The sequence below is a fragment of the Ascaphus truei genome, chromosome 3, assembly GCF_040206685.1.
Source record: "Ascaphus truei isolate aAscTru1 chromosome 3, aAscTru1.hap1, whole genome shotgun sequence".
In the NCBI taxonomy this organism is placed as follows: Eukaryota; Metazoa; Chordata; class Amphibia; order Anura; family Ascaphidae; genus Ascaphus; species Ascaphus truei.
Genome location: NC_134485.1, coordinates 374,852,282 through 374,875,427, shown reverse-complemented (window position 1 = coordinate 374,875,427; position 23,146 = coordinate 374,852,282). Strand labels below are relative to the sequence as shown.

Genomic DNA, 23,146 nt, shown 5'->3' with positions numbered 1-23,146 from the left:
CCTCCCCCTCTCTCTCTCTCTTCTCCTCCCCCTCTCTCTCTCTTCTCCTCCCCCTCTCTCTCTCTTCTCCTCCCCCTCTCTCTCTCTTCTCCTCCCCCTCTCTCTTCTCCTCCCCCCCTCTCTCTCTCTTCTCCTCCCCCTCTCTCTCTCTTCTCCTCCCCCCCTCTCTCTCTCTCTCTCTTCTCCCTCTCTCTCTCTCTCTTCTCCTCCCCCCTCTCTCTCTCTCTCTCTCTTCTCCTCCCCCCCCTCTCTCTCTCTCTCTCTCTCTCTCTCTTCTCCCCCTCTCTTTACAGTAATGCTGCTTCAGTTCCTCCCTTTTGATAGCAATGAGGTAACCTTGTCTTTGTTAAATTAACTCAAGTAAAGTTAACTGAGGTAAACATTGTAATAAATTAATATTGGTCAGTGACGACTCTGTTTGCAACAATTGTCATCAGCGTTAGTTATAAATAATAGAAATGATGTAAGGTATAATTCCATATACCATTAACGCAGCAATAGTGCCAGCAATAGCAGTCTCCCGCCATCTCCCCCTGCAACTACTCTCAATATGGCTCCGCGGCGTCAAATGGCGCTGCGTTGCCATGCCAACGGGAACGTCACGTGACGTAACAGCATCACGTGATGCTCGTTGCCATGACAATGAGACGCCACATGATGTCACGACGTCATGCGGTGCCACGTTGTCATGGCGACTTGACGCCACGTGACGTTACATAGCATCCCGTTGTCATGGCAACACAGTGTCATTTAAAAAAAATAAATCTCCGGGTTGACCGTCAGTCGAAGGTGGCAACCCTGTCTACCACTAAACTTCTCATTACTTATTTTAAATAGCAGTTACAGGCTAAACCCATTTGTCTTGAAAGAACAGTGACCAGTGCCTAATTAGTAAGATCTAATCAGTGTAAACATGATCATACAGTAAGAAGCACACACCAAGACTTACGTTTTCAATGAAACAGCCCCCAATTTCACTCAAGTGGGGCTCTTCTTTGTTGTACTGTTTCTCAAGGTCTTTCAAAAACTTTCTTTGAAATTTATAAATGTCTTCAATGTTTCCAAAAATGGTATGTAGCTGCACTTCTGTGAACATGCTTGTGTGCTTTCGACACTGCTTGATATAGCCCTGAACAGAAGATAACAGAACTTTTAGGATGTGCAATGTCATTGAAAAATGAGCAGATGGATAGCTACAACACGTCTTGCAACCATTGTGGATTATGTTTCCCTGGGCTAAAGAGTTTGTAAGTGTTCTTTCTCGTTCGTTCTCTCTCAAAAATGCACAAGAATGATTGCAAGACATTCTTAAAACTGAACTTAAAGCAATTCCCCCACAAGTCTATACAAGTTTAACCTATAATGTGAGGATATTTTGCTTTTTTTTTTTATCTGACACTTAAGATTTCAACTGTCTCCTGAACAAAGCCTCACATTTAAAAAATAAAAGCGAAATTGGGCAAATATAGATCTCTTAAGGACAATGCTACTTTAACTTGATGGAGAGAACCCTGTTTATATCTCAGATTTAACCAGACCTGACCATAAACAACACGATGCGACATGCTGAGGCCCTTATTCTGTAAGGTGTGATAACGCAGATAACGTGATATCACATGAAAAGTCCCATTGACTTTAATGGGGCATTTCATGTGATAGCACGTCATCTGCTCTATCACACCTTACAGAATAAGGGCCTAAGACTTGGTCCCCGCTGGCTGCTGCAGCGCTCACTATGGCGGGCGCTGCGGGGACAGGAGCCGCCTCTCAATGGGGCCGGGCCCGCTGAGAGGGTGGGCTGCCGCGCGGCGAGTTTTTCAGACATACATTAAAATTGTGATTAGACCTAGCGACAGATCGCTAGGCCACGCCCCCCCAGCAGTTCAGCCAACGAGGGTGAACCTGCCGGGTGACATCATGGCCGTGCCCCCAGCACTTCCGCCCCCGTCTTTTCCCCTGCAGCTCACTGCAGAACGGGGAACTCTGCTGCACGCGCCACCAGCCTCGCAGGCGCACATGCAGCGCAGGCAGTGGGGCCGTAGCCTTAGGCTTAAAACCAACTCCTGACAAAGGTATCCAGGGGTATGGAATAGTGCCACAATTATTTTTCTTATTCCCATGTCTAGGCCGCAACAAGCTCTAGTATACAGACGTGCACCTCGTGTAACTTTTCCTTTGCCTGTATTTGTACTATTTCATATATTCCTATGACGACTGTGAAGTATTATTGCATCCTTTCAGACACGGCAAATAACCTTGTTACAAACATCTCAATTTCACAAAGAATGATGATTAGAAATATACTGGTTGTGACCGTTGCATCGTACCTCACATATATCTTTCAGATGCTTTATGTAGACCCGCTCCGTGTTCATTATTTCCCGGATGACGTTTGTTCTCATCTGATCCTTGTTTTCAGCATTCTTATGGCGGAATTTACCAACATCTGCATCTTGTTCTTCGTCCTGAATACTGCCCGAGTTTTCTGACACATCTTCCTGATTGACTCTCAACTAAAAAGACATAACGGCAAGAATGTGGAATTAGAACTTGTTTTTTTTTTCCTTCTTCTGTAGATTGCAAAGAAATGTTTTTTTTTCTAGCATCTGTTTAATGTTTTAAAGCAGTAAAGATTGTGAAGCTGCATTACGTACATTTATACAATTACTTCCAACAAAGCAGCAATTTACATGTTGCATAGATGGCCCGTTCGGACTATAAATCTCACATAATAAGTTATATAAAAGAATAATATTTTCTTGGTTGCACCAATATATTATTTTATTTTAAACCTTATCATTGGCTGTTTTCCCCCCATTTTGTATTCAGTGTAATTCTGCTGTGTCATATTATAAACATTCCCAAGAAATTAATGTGTTTGACCACAGCCTGACACATGTAGAGCAATATTTGCATGACTTACCCTGACAAAACTTGCAGGAAACCAGGACTCATTGCCCCCAATTCTTCCCCACCACCAGTCTTTATTCGAAGCCTCAAGAACTCGAATAACATCTCCTGCTTTAAAGGCCAGCTCCTGATCATCCATGGTCACGTGATCCCACAACGCTTCTGCGTACACCACACTGCCATCACTTATTAGCTGGAACAGGACATAGAAACAAACAATGAAGAATGCAGAAAGGAATCCTATTCAATAACTCAGCCATTTCTCTTTGCTCTGCTACACCATTGGATCTTTATAGAACTTTTTGTTACAGAATAGATCTATAATGTTGGGATCATCAGTTCGCCAAGCTGCGAATCCCTTTAAAAACATAATAATACGTTTTTTCCCCCTTGTATATCGCTGATCGTGTACCCAGCACTGTACATATCATTTTTGCAGGCACGTAGAGCTTACAATCTATGTTTTGGTGCCTGAGGCACAGGGAGATAAAGTGACTTGCCCAAGGTCACAAGGAGCCGACACCAGGAATTGAACCAGGCTATCCTGCTTCAAACTTAGTGTCATTGTTTACAGAGTCAGTCTCTTTACTCAATGAGTCACTTCTCAAGCTCAAACTCCAAAAAGAGAGTGTGATTTATTTGTTTAGACACAGTGTTGTAAATAATGGACACAGTAAAGCATCAGCAGCATCAAGGGTTTATCTCACTCCTTTTACCACATCATACTCTTCTCTCTTGAACTTTCATTTTTCAGTTGTTTATGGATTTCCTCACATTGCCTAATTTCCATTTACGCCGTGATTGGATCAAAATGTTAAAAACAACCAAGTAATGGTTCAGTAATAGTCACTTAGGGGAAAAAGGTCACCACCAAAAAAAACCATGATACAGGTAGTCCTCGTTATCCAACGTTTCACTTTACAACGAATGGCATATCCAACGCTTTACAATGCAACCCTATGGGCTGTTTTTCGACACCTGAATGCGTTATCCAAAGCTCACCGCCACTGATTAACATGGGACTCACTTTACAACGGTTTCACTATCCAATGCTACTTCCAGAACGGATTCTGTTGGATAACCGAGGACTGTCTGTACTAGAATATTACTTAGCTGAAACTAGTGGCACTTACCAGAACACACTTCATGTCTCTGCAGGCAGCGAGATGGGGACACGGCTGCACACCTCATCTGGAAGGGGAGTGTCGGTATTCTCTCTCCCATCAAGTAAATAATTAATACTGCGGGGGTCCCATTCAAAAGCATGGACCCCCGCAGTGTTAATCCTCCCAGGCCACAAACCTTGCTGTCCTTGTGGCCGCATTTTTCTCCGTGGCCACACAGACAGTAAGCCTTGCCACCATGTCTAGGACAATAGAGTACTAATGCTTGTGACGTGTTTAAGTTACATCTGGGTGATGAATGACCCTTTTACCCAGCTTAGACACCGATCAGTATATATACACAGCAAATTCTTATTTAAAGTAAGTTTGTAAACACATTGAGCGGAGACTTCGGAATTTGGGAGCCGCTTCATTTCCTCTGGCTGCTCCCTTTTGTTTTTAATGTCGCCGTGTGCTCAGCAAGTGCTGGTACAGCCAGAGCCCCTTCTCTCCCCCTAACCTTATCTCTATTGGCTCGCTGATAAGGACAGGATAAAGGAAACACTTGATTGACAAACACTTCCCCCTGAAGGAGCCCCTAAGTCTAAGGCCCCGCTGCCTCAGACCACGCGCCCGCACTGCAGACAAGCGGCGTGTGGAGAGGCACTTGGGGCTTTTTCCGGTCCAAAGGGACAATTTTTGCGAGCGGGGGGGGGGCGTGGCCAAAACGGGGGGCGTGGCCATGACGTGGAGGGGCGGGACCGCCCGTCAGCCATTCAGCCCCTCAACTCAGCCATTCAGCCACTCAGTCCCTCAACCGCTGAGCCCCTCAAATCCTCACACACAGACACGCACTCAGGCACACACACAGACAGGCACTCAGGCACACACATACAGGCACTCACGCACTCAGGCACACACATACACACATACACACACACAGACAGGCACTCACGCACTCAGGCACACACATACACACACACAGACAGGCACTCAGGCACACACATACACACACACAGACAGGCACTCATGCTGCTTTCCCCCCACACTCTCCTCCCTGCTCCCCGAAGCCTCCCCTCCTCATTGGCTCACAGCCACACCACGTGACACGTCGCCGCTTGGGATTACAATTCTCTTCAATCCCCTGGCGGCTGACGCGTCACAGCGTGTAGTGAGCTGTGCAGCGAGGGGGGACTGGGACCGGCTCGGGAGGATTCCCCTGCTGGTGGGGAACGCTCGTGCGGGCGCCCGCGCCGCTGGGTGCAGCGGGTCCCAGGCCTAAGAAACACAAATGTATAATTCAATTCCACACCAAAAAATAAAACAGCCAAATATTTGCTATTACGATGGCTAGGTTTCTTTACGGAAGCCAATTAGACTGTTACATTCTTTACAAATGGTTATTTTCTGTCTGGTTACATGGGATTGCACTTGTAACACAGAAGAGTTTGACATGCAATACAATGCATTTAATTATATTTGGGCCACTATAAGGAGCGACGGGGCTGGCATTACATTAACCCATTTGGTGCCAGAGAGGACTGAAACACATATATTGCAGTCCCCTGTAGCAGCCACGGTGTTACAAATATTTTAAACACATATGTATTACTCAATGTAAAGAAGTGTGGCAGTTATTGGTCCGAACTTTAATAGTTCCCATTATAAAAACTTCCCCGAGCCAGTCCTCCACTTCCGGACAGTTAAAGGTGATGCTGACAATTAGACACGTCGAGTCTAAAGGACGCACACTGAAATGGATTTTGTATGTGTCAGTTTGATAATATAATACCATCTTGTGACCCTTAATAAAGATCATGGTGTACGCCAAGACTCTGTTCTGGGACCTCTCCTTTTCTCTCTCTCCACACTATCAGTTGATGACCTCAGCAACTCCTTTGGCCTCGGGTATCATCTCTATGCAGATGATATGCAGATGTATCTATCCACCCCAACCCTCACTCCTGCAATCCCCATGGCTCCGCAAGCCTTAAACTTCATATGTCTAAAACAGAGCTCATCATATTTCACCCTAAATCTGGCCTAATTTCCCCCTTTTCCTTCACAGTAAACGGGACAGTGACTGATCTATCCTGTCACCAAAGCACGTTGCCCAGGAGTAACATTTCTCTTCCCTTTCCCATTCACATGCATAGCATGGCTAAAAATTGGCCCTTCTTTCTATGTAATATTGCCAATATCCTCCCCTTCTGGTGTCAAGCTAATGCTAAAACCCTAATGCATGCCCTTTCCTCTCCCGTCTAGATTACTGTAACATAGTGCTAACAGGCCTCCCTGCCATACAAATTTCTCCTTTGCAATCTGTCCAGAATTCGGCTGCTAGAATAATTTTACTTTCTCCCAAAATAGTATCCGCTCATGTTCCAAGTAAAATCCCTCCCCTGGCTGCCCATCAATTTGCAGATCACCTACAAAGTTCCCCTCCCATCTGCTCCTTCCTACATATAAACTTTGAAATCTCGCTATGCTCCTGCTTATCTCCTGTGCTCTACCCATACCGGAGTGGGAGCTCGGCGGGGACCCCCCCTTTCCTTCTGATGGGGCTTGAAAACATTCATATGCTATTTCACTAGCAGTGACGTATCACGGACTTTACTCGGTTTTCTACCACTGAACTTTAGATCTTTGAATATAGCTAACTCTGCAGTACACTTTATTCTCGGATATTACACTCACAAGTGACGATTTGTTTTATGTATACTCTGCAACATACTCCAAAAAGAGACTTGCTGCTTTTTGAGATTCTTTTGGATACATCTCTTGTTACATTGTCCTTTTGCACTTTATTTTTCTTCTGTGTGTATGTTGGCCACTGTTGTGACAGTATTACTGCATGAGAGTTACATTGTACTGTGATTTCAGCATATCCCTAAAAGGCTGGGGCCATGGTGCCTTCTCCCGTGCGGAGGCGCACGGAGGATGAGGGAAAGCGGGTGCTTTCCCTGGCCATGCTAGACGGGCCGTGGGGGGCGCTCCTAGTGACGTCACGGAGCTGGTTAGCCCTCATTGGGCGAACCGCTCACGTGACCGGTCTGTCACGCTGAGAAATCAGTTTAACTGATTTCTCACGCTACGCGCACCCCCTCCCGCTTCCGTGCGCCGCATGGACGCGAACACTGCTTTAAGGCAGTCTGTTCGCTCAGCGTGCGGACGGTCTGCTTTACCATGTCCGAGGCCTAAGTCATCACTGTCTTTAGGTCTTTCATATGCCTTTAAATATCACAAGAATCTTCACCACTTATTACAGTATATCTTTGTACAGTAGGTGGTATTGACATTATATATCAGATCTTTGCCCTGTGTCTTTATATTGAGCTTTAGAGTTTTGTCCAGCCCCCCTCAGGATTTGAGTTGGAGTCCCCCGCCTTTTAGATTGGACCAATGTTTTTATTGGTTCATTAATAAATTCATTGTTTATACTTTAGTTGGTATACCCGTGTGCTTCTTCAAGGGCATCTTTTCTGTTGTTCATAGATATTATATAATATATAATCATATTTTTACATAAACTAAATCCTGCAAAAAATTTAAAAAAAAAATGTTTTCCTTGTTCCCATCATTCCCTATCACTATGTTATGGTGACAGCAGCTTTCATCTACTATGTCCCAGAATGCAATGCAATCGCCATGACCTAAATACTGCAGACGAATATAAACAGCGGCGAATAAAAAACCGGAGAAGCATTTCCTCGCATGATAACACAAACACCCCCTCTCCTCCTCCTCCCCTCCCCCCGCAACCCGGAAAGGTCAGTCTGATTTCTATTGAGGTCATCTGCAATATCTTGTACACCACGACATGAAGTGAAAAAGTATTGGCCAACGTACCTCGTTGATTGCTAGCTGTTCTTCTCCTGGTTGCAGGTATCTTGGGTTGGGCTGACAGAGCTCTTCATAGCTGTACTCCTCCTCACTACCATTATCATCAACAAAAGCAGAAGACTCCGCTCCTCCATCTGTTGAAACTGTATACAGAGAATCAGAGTTTCAATACACCATGAAATATCAGATTTCCATAAAAGCTTTATATTGATGAAATGCACTTCATGCAGGTAATGCATTATGCCGGGGGGCATCTAGGCACTTTTTAATAGGGTTTGAGCATGCCAATACGACAAACACCAATTGGGACAACATTTAAAGCTATGTTTTTAAAATTGAAGCACTCTAATCGGCCTATTTTTGTTGTTTTCAGTTCTCATTAGAATTCCTAAGATACTGTAGGCAGGAGAATAAATTCTATTATAGGCTAAAGCTGTACAATTCTGGGCATTATTGAAATCCCTGCTCTCTGATTGGTTCAAATTCTGGGCATTTGTTATGCCTTTAAAGAAAAATAAATAAAATACAAAGTTTGAAAAAAAAAAAAAAAAAAAAATTCCAGGCATTATTCCTTCAGTAATCCCCGGAATTTTTGGCAAGTTTTTATTTCTAGCCAATCAGCTTTTCCTTTGTCAGAACAGCTGAGACAGTGCAGGGGATTGGTCAGGAGGCAGCAGCAGGGACTTTAACCCAGTCAAGGCATTATTGGCCAGTAATGCCCTGTTCTTCGGGGATTATTACTTAAATACAGAAACGTACAACTTTGTAATGTGCACATATCAGAGGATTCCAGAACAGTATTTATAGCAGGGGTTGCCAACTCCAGTCCTCAAGGGCTAAAAACAGGTCAGGTTTTCAGCATATTCGAGCTTCATCATAGATGGCTCAGTGTAAGGCTGCATCCATAGATGGACCAGCCATGCTGAGGCGTGCGGACACTCCGCGCTGAGCCCCTGCATCCTCAATGAGGATGCCTTGAGCGTCCGCAGGCGTGCTGACGAGTTGGAGGTTTCAGCCGAGTGCCAAGCTGTTTTTCAGCGCGCTGTCGGCTGAAAACCTCCAATCACAGCACAGCAGCGTCAACGTCACGGCGCCGTGACGTCGGCGCCGTGACATTGACGTCAGTGCGTCGCGGGCGATTGGCCCAGCGACGTCACTGCCCCGCCTCCAACCACCTCCCCCGGCGCACGCTGGCTCGCCTGCAAGTCCGTGCAATCGCGCTGACTGAAGCAGGCGAGCCTCAGCGTTAGCGCGCCTCCGCTCTCCTCACCCCTCTATGGCCCGGGCCTAAGGCTGCGTTTCCACTCAGCACTGTAGCACGTGCGCCCGGTGGGGGGCCGGCGCGTACATGCGTGGAAACCGCGATCTGTGGTCTATGGTGAGATGCAGAGATTGTGACGGGGGGCGGGGGTTTTGCAGGGGCGTGGCTGTGACCTGACGCAGCTGGTTCGCCATCATTGGCTGAACCACAGGGGGGCGTGGCCACCCCTCCGTCGCAAGTTGTAAATACAATTTTGTTGTATTTGGAAAAACCCGTCATAGAGCGCGGCTGCCAAATCCGCGCCAAGGTACCGATTGAGGGGCGGTACTTGTTCATGTAGCGCACACCAAGGTGTGCCCTGTAGAACGTACTGGGGACGCAGCCTTAGAGTGGAGTTGGCTACCCCTGATTTATCGTATGTATCATTACACTACAAATAAATTAGATTGGTTCTCCAGTAGGAATTATTTGAGTGACGACTCTGAAGTTCCACATTTTTAACATGCTTTGTTCCCTTAGACCAGTCCAGTGCTGCTCAACTCCAGTACTGCTCAACTCCAGTACTAAAGTATCCGCAACAGGTCAGGTTTTCAGGATATCCAAGCTTCCCAGTCAATGACTGAGCCTCTGATTGAGCCATCTGTGCTGAATCAGGGACTGATTGAGTCACCTGTGCTCAAACAGGGATATCATGAAAACCTGACCTGTTGGGGCATCTTGAGGATTGGAGTTGAGCCCCCTGCCTTATACGACGCTTCCCTACTGTATTATTTAGATTTAAAACAGATTGGTATCAAACTGAAAATGTGTATATTTGGATTCTCTTGTTTTATTTCCTTACTGCAATTTAAGTTAATTAATGTCTGCTAACTTGTAGTAAAGGAACGTGTTTTTGCTTTGGTTCAGCTCAGGAATTACAACTTTATTTATACTGCACATAAAAATACCACTTGTGGTGCCTTTGCACGTCTCAGACAGGTCTGCAACCCTGTCGTTCCCCATTATCTCTTAGCAAACCATGCTTCTACTGCAGCCAGGAATTCTGGGTAATAATATGCAAATGAGCACAGTGTGTCACGCTTTACTTCTTATCCATTTTAACATGGACCCCTATAAGCTTATCAAATATTTTACCAGGAAATAATACATATCTAGTACAAAAACTATAGGGAAGTGAACCCGTGAACCAACCATCCCAATAACAAAAGAACAAGAGAAGGCAGATATACTTTTATTATTAACGCACAGTTATTTGTTAAACTAGTACAAATGAACTTTCATGTTGCATAGTCATATCTATCCTATCATTTCCATCTGCAACATTAGACCATAGCAGGGCTATAATGAAGCCGCACTTGCCAACATTTGCTTTCAAACAGGTCTTGCACTTCATGGGCTATCTTTACTGAAGAACGATTATGTCTGAAGCCAGAATACATTTTTATTTTCACAAGTTGACTTCTCACTGCAGTACTGCTTGCCCCACCACCCTCCCTCCAGAGCTATAGGAACCCAGCTCATCTTATTAGTATATAGCCCAGGCCTGCACAACATACGGTCCGCGGGCGGGATGACTCCAATGACTATCCTCCCTCCCCCCCACCCCCGAGCCAGCTCTGCAGACACAGGAGGGAAGGAGCGCATTGTGACACACTCCCCCTGCACCCGCTCTGCCGAAACGAATGAGTGACAGAATTGTGAGTGGGGAAAGATGGCTAGCTTTGTGACGCAGGGGGGGAGAAGGTGATGTGAGGTGCAGGGGGGAGAAGGTGATGTGAGGTGCAGGGGGGGAGACGGTGATGTGAGGTGTAGGGGGGGAGAAGGTGATGTGAGGTGTAGGGGGGGGGGGGAGAAGGTGCGGCCCAAATCTGTTTTCCATGGAGCAGTTCGGCCCTTCTCACTTTAGAAGTTGTGCAGGCCTGATACAGCCCATGAGCATGTCCTGCTCTTTAAGGGAGAAGGAGTCTTGTTCAATTCCTGGTGTCGGCTCCGTGTGACCTTGGGAAAGTCACTTTATCTCCCTGTGCATCAGCACCAAAAACATAGATTGTAAGCTCTATGGGACAGGGACAGTGTCTGAAAAATGTCTCTGTAAAGCGCTATGTAAAACTAGCAGCGCTATACACAAACAAACAAGTATTATTTAAAACAAAAATGGGGAGAGCTCCATTTTAAACTCCCTGACGCTTAATATTTCAAAAGCTTATATCTCCTGAACAAAACATCGGATTTCAAAAAGAAAAATTGAATTTGAAAGGGTAAGAAGATATATCTTAAAGTTAACAAAAATAATTAAATGGATAAATAAGTGGTGACCAGCGTGGACTGCTGCTTCCGTGTGCGTGTATGGGAGAAGGAGCGGCTGAGTGAGTAAAGACACTGACTGGCACTGAGTTTGAAGCAGGGGAGTTGGTTCAATTCCCGGTGTCGGCTCCTTGTGACCTTGGGCAAGTCCCTTTATCTCCCTGTGCCTCGGTCACCAAAAACATAGATTGTAAACTCCACCGGGACTGTGTCTGTAAAGTGCTACATAAAACAAGCAACACTATTACAAGAACAAACAAATATATATAATTGGGCATTGACAAAAATGTTTCATACAGTAACAGGTCTGCAAATGTGGTGCTGCTTCAGTGTAACAGTTTTATCTGTAATTTATGCATGAAATAATATACTGTGTCAGTAGGTCATGGCTACTATATGCCCAGCAAAAGCTGCATAACTGGCATGATAGATTAGTATTATGATCATTTATTTACACAGTGACACTATAATAAGGTCATAAGCATACATGTGATGAACAACATCAAGCACTGATAGGAATGAGGTCTCAGTGATAAATGAATGATATTATATATTATAACACAAAAAGGTGACCTTTGGAATTCACTGCCCCTCTCCTTCCTACAGTAAATGTATGACACGAACAAACATCTGTTAATTTTCATTTTCCATGTAACAGTTTGTCTTAAAAATGGGCTAGATGTTTTTATTATCGGGATAAAAGTGCAGCGAGGAAATAAAATTGCTATTAAAACCTGCAAGTGAATAATTCCCAGGTAGATGGGAGAATGTGTGGCATCCAGTACTGCTAAACGTGCTTGTACTGAATACACACTACTAACACTCTTGGCAATTCACTTGTTCCTTGTGCTGAGGCTTATCCACCTGTAGTAGGTTAATAATAACAATACCCTTTTATGCACTTGGAGATTGTCACAGTCGCAGCACAATAATGCGCTGCCAGGATCCACCCATGCTTGATGAACACACTGCAGTATGATGCAGCATTGCTCTCACACATGCAAAGCATCTTCTTGTCGAAGAAGACACACACAAAGAGGGGAGGACGTGGGAACTACCATAGGGGGTGTCCTGTTGGTTAATGGGATGCGTTTCCACACACAATCAATCTGACAGCATGAACGCCATCACACGCAGCCCGCATGGAGCCCTGAAAGGGTTAAGCAACGTTAGCTACCCTGCTACGTTTCCTGTGTGAAGTAGTGCCCACTCACCCCGTGCAACCAGACACTGACAAGATCTCACACCTGATTCACCAGCACACAGCAGAAGTAGCACTTCCCATTAGCAGCCTGCTGGGCTGTACAGGAGAGGAGCTAAATGCACTGGTTAACAAAGGCTTCAACATGTACAGTAATGTACTGTAGCAGATACTGTGAAAAAAAGCATTTGTTCCACTTGAGTTCTACCTGCAGAACAAGATCACACTGGGAAAATATTTGTGGAGGAGTGTGGTACATAACTTAGCACTGACATAACTGTTATTACATGGCATCCCCAACTCCTTCGTTGCCAAACAGGTTTTCAACTGACTCTTTTTGACATTTTTTTTTTAAATAAGCACTTTTTACTGAAAATATTAAGCACATTTTGGCTGCAATAACTGCCCTATTAAAATTATTCTTTATCGTGCAATTTGATGCACTCTGTCAATTATTCCTTTTTTTTATATGCACAAAACCTAATCATGATTATTCTCAGCATGTCTACAATTTTAAAGTGAATTTAATTACCCAGTTTGTAAACTAATATAAATTGTACTGCCGAGTTGCTCATTTCTTACATTTGCCACAAAAAATGGGAATTAATTTGCTGTCAAATCCCTCTACAAGTAGTAAAAGATTACGGGGCAATGTATAGAGAATGTATTTATTTTTTAAAATAAATTGAAAGTGCGCCTTGCTTAAAAAAAAAAAAAATTCTCACCTAAACTCATTAGCGACATATGTTGTCATTATTCATGTGCTTACATTGGGCGCGCGTTTTCTTATTCTTTATATGGCCGGCATCAGGTTCACACATATGAATGGATTAAGCAAAGTTGGCGTCTACTTGCATTCGTCTTTTGCGTTAAGAAAAACCTTGGACAATGTTGATGCTTTGATAGCGCTCAAAAGTGGCGCATATTTATAGATCATATACTCCCTCCTACTGTCTCTGTACGTTCTCCCTACCTACCAATTAGACTGTAAGCTCCTCGGGGCAGGGACTCCTCTTCCTTAATGTTACTTTTATGTCTAAAGCACTTATTCCCATGCTCTGTTATTTATTTGATTACCACGTGTATTTCTACTGTGAAGCGCTATGTACATTAATGGCGCTATAGAAATAAAGACATACAAAACAATACAATATATGCGCCACATACAACATCCAAACTCCGCCTCTAACTCCCGTCCCCTCCTGTATCATTTCTTTCTTTGGGAAGTTGCACGTACCTCCCAAACACACAAATTGGTTCCATGCATGGGAGCCCGGAGACCCCAAACTGGTTATTCTTCTGTGCGTCTGTTTTACGTCAATATCACTTCCAGCAAAGCACATTACACAGTCCCATCAAAGTTTTAGGAAGGTAATGTATGTTTTCTGAGCAGAGCTGAAAGGTTCCTTTAACCCTTTCAATGGTACAGAGGCTTGCAACATGCTGCTGTGCTGCAGGCCTGCACTAATGAAGGTGTTAAATATACAGTGTCAGCAACGTTCGCCCGAAGCTTATTAACATTCTTGGAAAACATGGCATAAAAAAAATTAAATCTGGATTTAGAAGCCCGACTGATACTCCCTTGCTTTCTGGACCAGCTGTTTCATGCAGTATTGCAGAAATGTAATCTCTGTCTATAGCTGCCGCTGATTGCCTGCAGTGAACATGTCAACAGATAGCACGAATATTGCAAATCATGTACATTTAATGCGCTACATTCAAAAGAGCAACACACAGAGACATTAACCTTTTACACATACCCATGTGAAGGCTCTCCAGGCTCCAAAAGCGTGCCATTTCCCCCCGGGCTACCATGCTGTTTTCCAAAAGAACGCACAAAAAAGGGCTTGGCCTTAAAAAGCAGAAGCATTAACAGCTAAAAAGATGCTCGGTCAACAGCAGACACTGTTCCTGCTACACAAGCTGCAGAGAGTGCTTATTCACTGTGGTCGTCCTCTACGCCTGCATTTCAGGCCAAAGACTAAGAGAGCATTGACGGCTCAACACTGTGCTGCTGTGAATGTAGTTGCTTTAGTGACGACACCGTGGGGTGCCCTTAGGGAGGAAGTGCTAAAAACAATAAAACATCAATATGAATGCAGTCTACCAACTGGTAGTTTGTGCCAGCAGAAATACCCATAACGTGAGCCCTCACCACTTTCCATTTACGACTACTAACGAAAGCAATCAAGCAGAAGTCAAAGTTTAAAGGCCGCTTTTCAATGAGAAATGGGCACTTTATAGAACTATAAATTACAACTACTTTGGCCAAATAACAGGATTAATTATTATACTTGGTTCTATGGTTTCTTTTATTTAGAATACAGTTGAAACAGCAGTTTCCTTCCCCAGTGCTAGTTTCAAGTGCTTAATATTTGTCACACATTCCAACTACACACATCACTCAAATCGGGACAGTCCTATATTTGGTGAAAGCAACAATGTACAGTAGTATAGCAGGGGTGCGCAAACTTTCTGCGCTGTGCCCCCCTGCCTGCTCTCCCCCAGTGTCGTGCCCCCCCCCCTTACCTTTAATACGGCGTCAACTGACGCTGCGGGGTCATGTGACACCACATGACCCGCTGCATCATTTGAAACTGCCCCAGTTTATGCAGCCCTGTACTTTAGTTTACGGAGGGGCGGTAAGGTTCAAGCAGCAGTGCCACCCACATACCTACCAAGTTTTTTTTACATTTATTGCGATGACTGGTATAGTGCCAATACTAAACTTTACCAGGCTTACAGAGATAAGTCATTTAAGTTGCTGGTAGGAATTAGGTTTAAGTTCAGGGATCAGGCTCTTCATCAAACTTGACGCAGTAGGATTTGCTTAAAAAGCCTCCTCCTTGCGGGTGTAGCAGAAGCAAGTTCTATGTATTCTATCTCTCTCAATGTCTTGTATAGCGCATATATATGTAGCGGTCATGTAAAATGCCTACAGTCATCTCTCCTGCTGGCAGTAAGGCCTGGTAAGTGTGGGCATGCCAGCAGTAATTATGGAGGTTTCCCCTCACCCCCTGGTGGGGTGCTCTGTGTATGGCTGGGACTGGTCACATGCTCTGACTCCATGGTTAGTGATGTCAGAGATGTGTCAGCCTCAGAAGCTTACATAAGGCACAGCACAGTGTTCTAAAGTTGTTAGTAGTTGTTCTGCAGAGAAAGGAGTTCCAGTTCTTGTCAGAGCTGAGGAAGGAGTTCAAGTTCTATCAGAGTGTCAGTTATGTTATAGTAACTCCATGGGAGGCTGTGTCCAGGGACCTGGCACAGGACAGTGATTCCTGCGGGAATAAGTGAATCCCTGATCTGGGTGACATACCTAACTAAAGGGAGCACTGGCGAGATGAGCGGCTGAAGATACTCCTTGTGGAGGGCAGCTATGCCCACCGTGTCAATAAAGATGAGTTCAGCCAGAAACCCTCTCGTGTATCTATCTGGAATGAGTGTACAGAGAGGAGCACCACGGAGGAGTTCCTCGCCAGGATCATCCCTTTGCGGACGCAGGGACCCTGGTGAGGTGGAGGCGCTGCACTGGAACTAGGTGAGACTCAGCACACTACCTCAGCTGCCTGTCTGACGGGTTCTCCCCACACACCATCATGCGGGAGACTCAGGAGTCCTGTAGCCAGCAGGTGCACCATCAGGCATATTCACACTGTAATGGGGTCCGGTTAGACCACAGGGGCCAATGTGAGATTGGGTGGGTCAGGCCGGGCCAGAAACACCGTTACATATATAATAAATTAGTTCTTCAGTATTAGGTGATACCTTTTTTATTTGGACTAACAATTTATGTCATAGGACAAGCTTTCGAGAGTTTTCTTCTCTTCTTCAGGTCAGCTATACTGATATACAGTACAAAGGTTTCTACGACTTAGACAGGGATTGGAAAAGAAAAAAAATGAAGAATAAAGAATTCCAGGCACTGGAAGGGTGTTAAAACTGAGATAAGGAAGGTGAGAATTAGGGATGGTGGGGGAGGGCTGTACATCCACAGCAGCACAGAGGGGGAAGAGGATGCTGGGGGGGGGGGGGGGAGGGGGAGGTATGGAATGGCACAATGGCAGGGAGAACCATTACAACAAATTATGATAGTGTGTGAGAAACCCCATGTCTGCATTAAGTCCACTTGTTTTGGTGTCAAAGAGTCTTATCATTCTGAGCTCAAATGTTTTCTGTTCTTGGGTGTGTTTGAACATTCCATTGAGATTTTTAAATCATTTATATATATATATAATACTTCACCAAAATCAAATAACCAGGGAAAGAGGCACAGCACTACAGGAAGATGGGGGAAAAAAAGGTATTTAATCCATAGGTATACAACGTTTCAGAGGAATCAAAGTATATCTCCCTGGTCCTATGCACCATTCATGGGCTGTAACTTTGATGTCTTATTTCCACTATCCAGAAGATTTGGGGGGTTGGTAATACTTGGATTTGGATCAGGGGAAGCATTCATATTCACTTGGTAAGGGGGTTAAGGAAGTCATCATGCAGTTATGAATGGAACTTCAGATGAAGATCCCAGAACATCAAGCTTGCCTTTCTATCAGACAGTTTAATTAAGTGGGGAGCTGTTGCACAAAGTTTTAAAGACAGAAAGGAGAAGGAAATAGCTTGAATCATAACGCATACATCAGCAACCTACCCTACAACACGCAACCACTGGTCATATTTTTAAAGCAGCAAAACCCCTACTTTATATTCAGCTCAGGGGACCACTCTGTTCCTGAGATACTTACCGGTTAAGTTACAGGGTTTGAATCTTCCCCCAGGCAAACAAATTAGTCGCCACATTTCAGGCCACTAGAAGTGTAATAAAAATGGCGGGGAAATTATGAAGTATTTTAATCAAGTTTGTACTTCAGGGGGTAGCGTTGGTTAGAAATTCTGATAAAAATACAAGAAATTGTGTCAAAAATACAAGGAGTCAAAACCCTTCTGGTGTGTCTGTGCTTATCTACAAAGAGTGCTTACTGGGTGGGGGTGGGGGTGGGGGGGGTTGCGTCGCTATCACTGATGGCCCACTAAAAGTGAAATATATGTATTTAGAAGGCTGGGGATGATAGTCCGATCCTGGGCTGTCAGCCTCAAAGAAAACTGTAACAATCTTGGGATCTGTACATCACAGAGAGAGGTGACAAACAGGTCAACACTTACAGTAGTTGTAGGACTTTATTAAAAATGAGGATATCGTGAGAGGACACCTATTCTGAATAGCAACAACAACAGGTACATATATTTGGCATCTTTGCAATAACACAAATCAAATCGTACCACACTCTTTATGATTAAGAGACGCAAGAGACAGATAACTGTTTCTCCTGAGAAAATCGGCCATTAGGCTAAGGCCCCGGTCTCTCCGCTGTAACGCGCGCCCGCGCTTTTGGCGGCGCGTTCAGCCGATTCCCCGGTCTGCAGCTCACTGCAGGAGGAGAGACCGGGGGGGGCGTGACGGGGGCGCGGCCATGATGTCACCCGCAGGTTTGCCCTCATTGGCTGAACCGCCGGGGGGCGTGCCTAATCGCTCGACGCGAGTCCTGCTCTCAATTCTATTGAGAGCAGGAATAGCTCTCGCGCGAGCGCTGCGGCCCCCCCTCGCAGCGGGCCCGGCACCATTGCGGGGAGGGCTCTTGTGCGCGCAGCGTCCGCCACAGCGGACGCTGTAGTAGGCAGCGGGGGCAAGGCCTTAGGCTGTCAAATTTTAGGTGCAGGTTGCACAGACGCAAACGTGAAGATAGCGTCTGTCTTAAGTATTTGGGAAATTAAGCCTTTATTTAGGCAGACTTTACACGTCAAGAAATTTTGTTTTTTTCCCCTCCAAGTTGTAAAACTGTCAACCCAGTCGCTGGTTTATGACAGGGGTGGGCTACTGTGGTTTCAATGGGAAAGAAATAGTACAAAAGTCTCACTACGGTTATATGAAAATCAGAATTAAACAGAGGTGTTGATCACACGTGATCAATTCAACATTGCAAATGCATTCAAAGAAAACTTTGTGGGGTGTGCTACTAACTTATTAGCAAAATGCAACCCAAACCACAAATATGAACCTCAATCTGAGAGTACCCCTATAGCCTCACCCTCTCCCAACACTGCTCACAATTTTCAATTTGTCCCCAGTATCTGAATAGGAGATTACACAAGCCCTCCTCAAATTAAAACTAAGCGGCCAATGTGGACCTGACTTACTGCAATCTAAGTTCCTAAGTCTTGGTGCCCCAGCAATTACCAAACCAATTGCTTCCATAGTCAACTCTATTCTTTCTGCAGGCCATACCCCATAGACCTGGAAAACGGCCAGAGTTGTCCCAATCTTCAAAAGTGGGGACAAAAACACTGTCTCAAACTACAGGCTAATCTCCTTTCTCCCAATCCTATCCAAAGTCATGGAACAATGTGTTCACTCCCAATTAAGCGATTACTATACCAAACAAATTTCCCTAGCCAATTCCAATCTGGCTTTCACCCCAAACACTCCACGGTAACTACCCTGCTAAAAGTTTGCAATGAAATCCAGTGTGGAATGGAACTGGGACAACTCACTGGTGCAATATTCCTAGATTTTGCAAAGGCTTTTGATACTGTTCATCATGTTATCTTGCTTAACAAACTCCAGTGCTCTGGAATAGGGAAGCATGTTTTAAACTGGTTTCATTCCTACTGTACCTATCAGGTAGATCCCAACATTTATCTATCTCAGGCTCTAACACCAACCACTTGGATATCACCTGTGGTGTCCCGCAAGGCTCTGTTCTGGGGCCCCTACTCTTCTCAATGTTCAACAATGATCTTCTTACAGCTTGTAAGGGAGCTTCAAAACCCATGTATGCAGATGACACAATCTTATATGCACACAACCTTAGCCTCTCCGACCTTGAACACATACTTCAATCTGACTTGAAAATTGGATTTCCCAAAACAAACTGTTTTTAAACATTGACAAGACAGTAACAATGGTATTTGGGACCAAGGCTACATTTTTAAAGCTTCCAATGACTGAACTCCAGATCAGAACCACCGCTAATACCACCCTGGCCCCTGTTACTAGTTTTATATACTTGGGCATATGATTTGACTCCCATTTAACATTTGGTATGCACATTGATACCCTGACATCCAAAACCTATGCCAAACTAGGTGTACTTTATAGGAACAAATCCTCCCCAAGTCTGCTGGTCAGAAAGCGTATCGCACAGCAAATGCCAATTATCGACTATGGGGACATAGTATACAGCTCGGCACCCCAATCCCACCTTAGCAAACTTGATACCCTCTACAATTCAATATGCCATTTTGTTTTCCAATGCAACTACAACACACATCACTGCGAAATGCTCAAAGAACTACATTGGTCATAACTTGAGTCTAAGTGCAAAGTTCATCTTTTCTGTCTTGCCGTCAAATACTTACTGGGCAAGCTAGCAGTCTATCTGCAACAAGATAGCCAACAAGCTCCTCGCCCCTACCACATGCAGCACTTATCTGAGATCTGACTCCAAAAGACTGTTCATGGTCCCAAGGTTCAGCAAAGTATCCGGACGCTCCTCCTTCTCTTATCGTGCACCTCACAACTGGAACAGTCTACCGGAGACTCTCAGAGACGCCACCAGTCTAAGTTCTTTCAAAACTAAAGCTGTCTCACATTTTAATCTGGTCTGTAACTGTTACATACGCCTATAATATATATTATCTTTAACTGTGCATGCTATGTCTTGTATATAATGTTCACTTATGTAACCATGTATTATTTGTTTTAACTCTGTGCCCAGGACATACTTGAAAACGAGAGGCAACTCTCAATGTATTACTTCCTGGTAAAACATTTTATATGTAGCGCACTTTCCCCCACCCTATGGGAGATGTGGCAGCTACTGAGTGTGTGGTGCTTTACCTGTGGCTCACAAAAGCGTGAACCTCCGCTGCTAGGAGTCTGGGGTGTACCCGATCCATCTGGTGACAGCGCCTCCACTTATGAGGGATCCTAGCTATAGTGGATAACCCTGTCACAGGACAATATACCTAGTAACACACACCAGAGTATGGTATAACGGTATTTACTAGGCACAAACTTAGAACACACATATAATATGCAACAACACCTTATAATACGTATATTGATATACCCACACAGTATTCCCACAGTACTTGGGTGCAGGGGCACCAGTGTCCCACCCATGATAAGCACAGCCCACAGTAGAATGTTGGTGCACTTGTAGATAGGGTATACCTGCCAAGTGCTCCAGCACCCGGTAGCGCCGAATGAAGACAGAGATCCGTCCGGTCCCATGCCGTCGCCGATGGCGTCCGCCTCCACGTTGGGTGGCATCCAGCTGGAGGGTCCCACCTTAACAGTCTCTTTATACATTGCCACCCTGCACACACAACCTCACCTCCCTGTGTCCCAGCTCCAACTGGCGTGACTCGCAGCGTGGCAAATGTATCAATTCCAAGGTGCAGGGGAATCTGGCAGCGCGATTGGCTACTTCGCGCCATGTGGTACATCGCCCCTGTGCATTCTGGGGGCTGTAGTCCCCGCGGAGCCCTCTGTGTATTGGCCGCCACTCCTGTCACCCTACTGCGCATGCTCGCTTCTGTAATGGCCGCCGGACCTCAGATGCCACTGCACATGCGCCGGGTCTCGCGCATGTGCGATCCTATACAAGATGGCAACGCCCTCTGTGGTTAAGCCGCCGCAGAGCCTCCGGAGCGCTCCCTACCATGCCCTCCCTCTTCTCTGCCTCCCACCGAGTGGCCACGCGCCCCTGCCAGCGGCACCCGCGCTAGCCGCAATGGAGGTAGGGAACCAAGGGGAATACAAGGGGGGAAACCAGGACCAAGGCTATATATAAATAAATAAATACAAATTCTCTTCTACTCCAGTGACCTCTCAGGGACAGGACCTACGGTAACACACTGTAAAGGGATTTGGGACAGATTGAGGGGAGATATTGTTAATTCGAGGGACCTTTGCGAAGGTGAAAAGTGGGCCAGCTAGAGAGCTGTGTATTAACCCTTGTCCCATATGCAGGTCACGTGCTCACAGGTGTGCGTACGTGACAAGGAGGTTGCAATATCATCAGTTGTGGCTTCCTATTGCATGGCCATTTAAATCACCTTTGAAAACCACAAAGTAATACTTGTAACTTCACTGGTGAGTCTCTCAAGGACCAGGTGATCACCAGGGCCGAAAATAGCGCTTAGCGCTGTGCAACTCCGGTTCCCATCCCATTCCAGAGAGAGAGGATGTGGGGGGAGGGAGGATACTTCTGGGGTCTGCAGCTTTGACCCATTGAGTTTTGATCACATGATCACTCAGTCACTGGTGCTGGGACAAAAGGGAAAAATCCTCTCCTTCCATTCCACCTAGTGACAGATCACGATGTCCCCTGGTAAAATGAGCAGGGTCTTTAGGACGTCAGAGACCCTGGAGCGGAATCGGACATTTGGTTGTCTCGCCGCAAACATGTCTCCGCAAGACACTCAGCCGCCGGCCACTTCATCAATAAGGTACGTTAAATTAAAGGGATTTTAGTGGTTAGGGTGTGAAGGATAGCGGTAGGGGTTTTAGCTTGGGAATCAAGGCTTTTAAGGGCATGGATCGCCAGACCCCATGATGTCATAACTACATCCATGGGGCACTCAAATAGTTAAATAAGCCAGGCCTGTGTGCTCACCCCTTGGTGTAAGTTGATCAGATAGGTATATGCAAGGTCAATAGAATGCAAAGTGCCACAAGTCTAAATGGAAACACTATGAGATGGGTTTGTCTGCCACAGAGAGCTTGCAATCCAGGCACTGTATTAAAGATCAACACAGAAAATAGAAATGCATATAAGTGAGCAGAATATAACAATATAGCAATCAAGCAGAGAGGCTCCTTGCTCCTGAGCAGATTCATTATTGCATGAAAGTGAAATAAAGTTCAACATTTAGTACAGTATGTAGCAACAAGCGGAGAGGGGGAACGACTACTGAAATACTCCATTGAGTTTCTAAACAGGGAAAAGACGTTGGAATGCAGTTCCAAAGTGAAGGTGCTATAACAGAGAATAACTCCGTATACAACAGTAGTGAGGTGGTATTAGCAAGGGCAAAGCAAAGGGTCCATGCAAAAGAAGATTCAAAACATACAGCACACTACACATTTGACCAAAAAAATGACAATATTGATATATTGTGAGTAATGTTTGACTCTCCAGATACTGGCCCACACTTACTAAGCAGTTTTCTGCCACCATAAGATACCTTCCTGCACGGGAAAACACTTTGGAGTCCATTGACTTCAATGGGCTGTAAGCCTTACGGCAGAAGACTGCTCGGTAAATAAGGCCCATCATCTTCGGTGAGTAACATGGCTATTTTATTGATTACCACCACTGTGAATTTCCTTAGAGCTTCACATAACTCATTCAAGACTGATTGTAATAATCTGTGCAGCATGCTTTCCTGTACATTATACGGTACCAATGAAAAGCTGTATTGATTGTACACAATACCATTTAAAGTACCGCTTACACAACA

The 23,146-nt window shown here is 45.1% G+C and overlaps 1 protein-coding gene across 8 annotated transcripts in view; it reads right to left on the bottom strand.

The window, feature by feature from the left end:
- Positions 1–23,146, bottom strand: part of SPATA13 (spermatogenesis associated 13) — an 85,916-nt gene that overhangs the window by 14,726 nt on the left and 48,044 nt on the right. For 7 of the 8 annotated variants that reach the window (XM_075592232.1, XM_075592231.1, XM_075592233.1 and 4 more), the window contains 4 exons: positions 7,863–7,999; positions 2,924–3,103; positions 2,328–2,513; positions 950–1,129 (listed from right to left, as the gene is read on the bottom strand). In XM_075592232.1, the coding sequence (XP_075448347.1) occupies positions 950–1,129; positions 2,328–2,513; positions 2,924–3,103; positions 7,863–7,999 (683 nt within the window). Of the gene's footprint in view, positions 1–949; positions 1,130–2,327; positions 2,514–2,923; positions 3,104–7,862; positions 8,000–14,382; positions 14,730–23,146 lie in introns of those variants that run through there. The other variant, XM_075592237.1, reaches the window with a different exon arrangement.